Source organism: Solanum tuberosum, unplaced genomic scaffold (assembly GCF_000226075.1).
Source record: "Solanum tuberosum cultivar DM 1-3 516 R44 unplaced genomic scaffold, SolTub_3.0 scf00016, whole genome shotgun sequence".
Classification (NCBI taxonomy): domain Eukaryota; kingdom Viridiplantae; phylum Streptophyta; class Magnoliopsida; order Solanales; family Solanaceae; genus Solanum; species Solanum tuberosum.
In genome coordinates this window covers 335,551-341,016 of record NW_006238942.1, presented here as the reverse complement: position 1 = coordinate 341,016, position 5,466 = coordinate 335,551, and the positions used below count along the sequence as shown (strand labels likewise).

General features: G+C 30.1%; 1 protein-coding gene across 1 annotated transcript; it reads right to left on the bottom strand.

Moving 5' to 3' along the window:
• Nucleotides 1-202: 202 nt before the first annotated feature.
• On the bottom strand, nucleotides 203-3,083 carry LOC102580669 (protein STRICTOSIDINE SYNTHASE-LIKE 10-like). Its single transcript, XM_006340038.2, has 3 exons — nucleotides 2,672-3,083; nucleotides 1,619-1,882; nucleotides 203-868 (listed from the first exon to the last, which is right to left on the bottom strand). The coding sequence occupies exons 1-3, from the start codon at nucleotides 2,980-2,982 to the stop codon at nucleotides 298-300; spliced, it is 1,146 nt and encodes a 381-aa protein (XP_006340100.1). The 5' UTR covers nucleotides 2,983-3,083; the 3' UTR covers nucleotides 203-297.
• Nucleotides 3,084-5,466: the final 2,383 nt, after the last annotated feature.

The following is a 5,466-nucleotide window of genomic DNA, read 5'->3' as shown; positions in this document are numbered from 1 at the left end:
ACTAAAAAAACTTAAATGATAGCTTCACTATCTAATAATTCTTTGAACTACTAAAAATTTAACCAAAAAATTGTCTTTTGATATTTAATCCATGTATTGTTGTTTCATATTATGTTAATATATTCAATTTTATACCACAATTATTTTACACCAAATGAATCCTTATAAAACTACCTAACCAAAGTATATATAGCAAATTGAGTTGGAATAACAAATACTTAATTGATTAGACTAGTACAAATATTGAATAAGGAGGATTGATCATTTACTAACTCAATAAAATAGTGAAAATTTTCGTTATAACAATTGATAAACTCCCAAAGAAGACATCAAAACAGAACCAATCCACAACTTTCCATCCTCCTCCTCATGAACTTCACTAATAAACCTTAACTTCTTCCCTTCAACATCTTCTAAAACCTCCAAAATTCCTCCCTCCTCACTCAACTTAATAGCGGTAGCATGTGGCTGCCCTCCTACCAACAAGTTATGCATTTGCTGGAAATTGAATTTCCTCAACAACGCCTTGCCTAGCCAGGAATTGGATGTTATGAGTCGGGCAAGTGGTGATGCTTTTGCATGCAACGCGACCCAAAATTCCCCTTTTGAATTCATTCTAATGTTGTCTGGAAATCCGGGGAGTTGAGCAAATATGTCATGTGTTCCTACATTGGGACCTTTAAGCCAATACCTTGTTATTCTACATGCTGAAGTTTCGGCTACTAGGACAAAGGTCCGGTCTTTGCTTAAGGCTACACCATTTGCAAAAGAAAGGCCTTGTAGTAGTATTGTTACTTGTTTAGTTGATTTATCATATTTCATCAGTCTGCCTGTCTTGTCTCCACTTGCAGTAGCATTAACAAATTGCCTACATATATATTTGATTACTTGGTAAAGAGTTAGTTACCTTCTTATATGTATATATGTATTGAAACCACTCAGGCAAATTATTAGTTTCGTTTCGAAACTATTGACAGCCTTAAAAATACCTCTCTATTTGACTAATGAAACTTAGATACACCCCCTGATCTGTCACATTACATAGCAAGTGATTTCAAACTCTTGTAGGAACATGAGACTCTTAATAAAATGTTGAGAGAGAAGTGTTGAAAACACTCCTAAACTTGACGAGTATTTAGGGGTGTATTTTACTCATGTTGCAAGATCGGGGGTGTATTTAAGTTTAGGGCATAATATATAAATGTGTCATTTTAACTTGGCTTCAACTGACATCTATGTCCTCCAACTTTGAGTGTGCACGACACTCAAACTTATATAGAATTGAACAAGTAGGTACACATGTCCTACGTGACATATTACACGTAGGACACCATGTAGGATGTGGATTGTCACATAGGACGCCATGTAAGATGTATGTGTCTACTTGTTCAATTTTGTACAAGTTTGAGTGTCTACTTGTATACACTCAAAGTTGGAGGTAGTACATGTCAGCTGAAATCAAGTTAAAATGACATATTTATGTATTGTGCCTTAAGTTCAGTTAGTCAAGTAAATGAATGTTTTTAAGACTATCAATAGTTCAGGGATAGACGAAACTAATAATTCATGCCGAGTTTAGAGATATTTTTTGTACTTCTCTCATCAATTAATTAATTACCTGCGTTGGTAGATTGTGCTTGAATCCGTGAAATAAATGACATGGTCATGATCATTAATATCCAAGTCATTTGTGAAGAGAAGTGGATGGTCTTCAAAATGTTGGACTAGTGGAGTAGCCAATCCTCCAGTTGGGCCAACAACTTGGAGGCCTAAGTAGGCATCAGCAATGTAAAGGTCCCCAGTTTCTTGATCAAATCGTAAGCCTAATGGCCTTCCACATACATGCTCCATTTCAGGTGCAGAAGTCCGGCTACAATTCTCCCTTCAACACAATCAAAGCGCAATATAATAACTAAAAAGGATCGGAGGGAGTAGTTATTATATCTAATATAGTGATAGTTGGTTTTACTACCCAACTTGTGTTATTTATTAATCCCTACATCCACCTTGTTGATTTGAAAAATGAAGAGATAATTTAATTACTACATTACTCTTATATATTATTAAGTACCAATCGAAATAATATTAATCAAGTCAAACATGAAGAAGTAAAAATGGATGAAGAAACAAAGTGTTGGAAAAACAAGTTTTATATTTTAAATAGAAATATTTCTTCCCATAAACAATTGTTACAAGCAATTGATTCTACAATTGAATAACCTTAGTGACTTTCCTTTTGAGAAAAGATTGAATAGCCTTAATGACTTTCCAGAGAAATAGTAAGAAGATAAGAACAAAGATAAATATTCTTCCTTCTCTTTTCAATATTCTATTGTGTTGAGTTTTCTTTTTATTTAATTTTTGTTAGATTCTGGTTTCTAGTTTTATATTAGAAAAGCTTGTTGAATCCTGAAGGATACACCTAATCGGGTGAAATACCAGTAAGGACAATGTCGTACACATTTCAAACTTTAATGAATTCCATAGAATTGTTTGTGGTGAAGTAGGGAAATGCTGCCTAGTTTGTTTGTCAAGCTTGCAAAAGAAGGATTGATCTTATTAAGAAATGAAGTGCTTGTTTATATGAGGAAGGAATAATTATTGGGCATTAAAAACAATGTAAAGATACACAATTACTAGATCTAGAAAATGAAGGCATAATTAAATTTACCTTTGTGAAGAGGTGACAGCAAAGTCAACCCAAGTTTGATTATGTTGTAGCCACTTAATAATGCGACCATCAGCAACTCCAGTATAAGGCCCTTCACCATTTGGATCAAACACAACACTTTCTGCTCCAAATGCTCCTAATTTCAATGGTATCATCTCTGCTTTTGAAAGGACATCTTGGGATCCTGCTATACTAATTGGTTCAAACACATTATTCTCAGAGTCAGAGTCAGATTCGGAGGCAAAAATTAACGAGACAAGTGCGAGTGTTATTGCACTAAACATAAGAAACTTCAAGGCCTTCATCATCATATGTGTCTTTTGATTGTTACAATCTAATGGTGATTGAAGGGATGTTCAAATTTCTCCACTTAATTTGTAGCACATTTGTAATTTGTAGTGGATTGGCTGGCTTAACTTGGACCACAATTAAAAGTCACACCAAAGATGGTTTATATATATTTACTAAAAATAAAAGTCAACTTCTAAAATTATATTTATCTATCTATCTATATATATACAGTATATACTATATATAGAGTACTCACTTTATATATAGCATAATGTGTTAAGATTTACATTCTTTCTAGATTTATATTAATGGTAGGATATTTACTTTCTTCTTTAGTCTAGAAATATTTTAGAACATTTATTTTATGTCTAACTCTAGAATCTAAATCAATTACCAAATAGATAGTTTCCTTTTAGTTTAGAATGTTTAAGGAAAATAACATATTTTCTTTTATTTTATTCTATTTATTAATTCCTTACAAATAGAAATGTATTTTTGTTATTTCTGACGCAAGAAATAATGTAATGAATCAATGCATAACATAATAAGTAAAAAGTCAACTTCTAGAAAGTGCAAGTGGTCAAGAAGTGAATTCATTTTTTATTTTTTTTATTTATACAAACCATGCTTTAGGCTTTGTGAACCCATCCCTCTCTTATTTTTCAATTTTGACAGAAAGAGGGCAACAAAAAAAAGAAGAAAATACGTCACTTCGTACGTACGAATTAATTTTAGGGTTACTATTTCAACCAATCATATTTTAATACTCCAAATTTTCATTTTATGTGATTCTTGAGCATGAAGTTTATGAAATAAAAAGATTTTTTTTGACTTTGTAATTTAAAAAATATGCCATGACATTAATGGATTGGAAATTTCAGTTTTTTTTTTAAAATAAGAGAGAAATGTTTGACTTTGATTATTTGACTTCTTTTCCTAACAATTTTTTACTAATTTATATGATGCCTGTTTGTGTTCATTCTAAGTGTGTTTGTAATATTTGACTTGTTCGATAAAGGATTATAATTTCATATCAACTTGACAAAAAGTCAAAAATAAAGTTCAATTTGACTAGTCCTATCAATTTATTTATGGCTCGTAAAGGTAGATTAAATTTATGAGTGGGTGAATTATGTATTCTTGCTTAAGAATTACTATATATCTCTTTGCAATTAATTCTTCAAATTATTAAAGTATCATCATGACAACTCCCCTAGCTTACTACATATTTTCATATTTAAATTGGTCCAAATAATTAATGAAGAAAAGAGAAAAGAAACAAGTGGTTACTTTCTTCTATCTCATTCATGTTTCATTTTCACCTTGTTTCATATACAATATGATGTATATTCTGAAAAAATAAATTTTATCTTATAAGGTACTAAAGACTAAAGTAGTTTAAAAGAACAAATAAAATAATTAATCTCAGTAAAATTAGGTTGAATTAGGTCTTGATCCGTAATGTTATTCATTAACTAACTCATTTTGACTCAATCCGTTTTGACCTAAGCAAATTCAGATTGGATTAGATCTTGAACCGATTGTTGTCTTAAGTCTTAACCCACTATGACCTGTCCAAATTTGACCTAACTCACCCAATTGTCACTCCTACTTTTTAGCACATGAATAACTTTGATTCATGGAGTCAATTTCAATTTGCTTAGGACTAGGGTATAGTATTTAGTTTATATTGTTGTTGTTGTTTTTATAAAATTAATCATTTTTTCTTAAATTAATAGGTGGATTTACGAGTGTGAAAATTATTATGTTTTCTAATTTTACTTTAAAAGCCAAACTCCCCCCTTAACTTTGAAAAATAGTCATTCTCCCTCATTTTGCCTAATTACTTTATAACTGTCTATCCTATCCTTACATTATCAACTTTTATCTTCTTCTCTTTTTATACTTCTTTAAAATCATAGTATTTTTTTGTTATTTGATTTATATATATAAAAAAATCCTATAGAAAAATATAAATTTCGTCCAAAAATAGAAAAATAAAATATTGAATGAATATATAAGCTAATGTTGCTCTATAATGAAATAAATAAATAAAAAAAATAAAATAATTTTATTAATTTTAACGGATTTTATAATGTGCTAACCATATTAACATTTTTCGATGCAAGTAAAACAAAAATGATTAATAAAAATAAAGATATATTTTAAAATAATTTCTTAAAAGATTATCTATTTATATTGTAAACACAACTGAAGTTATAATTTTAAAAAATATTTTAAAAATGACAATCAAACTTTATTTTTCTACGTAGATAATAGATAATAGAGAATAAGAAATAGAAAAAATACATAGACATGTCATTTAACTTGGATTCAACTAGCATCTAAGTCCTCTAACTTTGGGTGTGCACAAGTAGACAGTTAATTAAACTTGTATAAAATTGAATAAGTAGACACATGCGTCATACATGACAATTCGCCTGAGATACATTTGAACTGATCTATTTATACACATCGAAGGAGGCTATAGTTGTGAATCCCCC

What these genes read in the sequence shown, in the direction of transcription:
- LOC102580669 (XM_006340038.2), bottom strand. Translation starts at nt 2,982, where the DNA reads ATGATGATGAAGGCCTTGAAGTTTCTTATGTTTAGTGCAATAACACTC. An exon ending in GCTGTCACCTCTTCACAAAG is followed by an intron (nt 1,883 to 2,671) that starts GTAAATTTAATT and finishes ATTGTGTTGAAG; the next exon opens with GGAGAATTGTAGCCGGACTT. An exon ending in AGCACAATCTACCAACGCAG is followed by an intron (nt 869 to 1,618) that starts GTAATTAATTAA and finishes ATATATATGTAG; the next exon opens with GCAATTTGTTAATGCTACTG.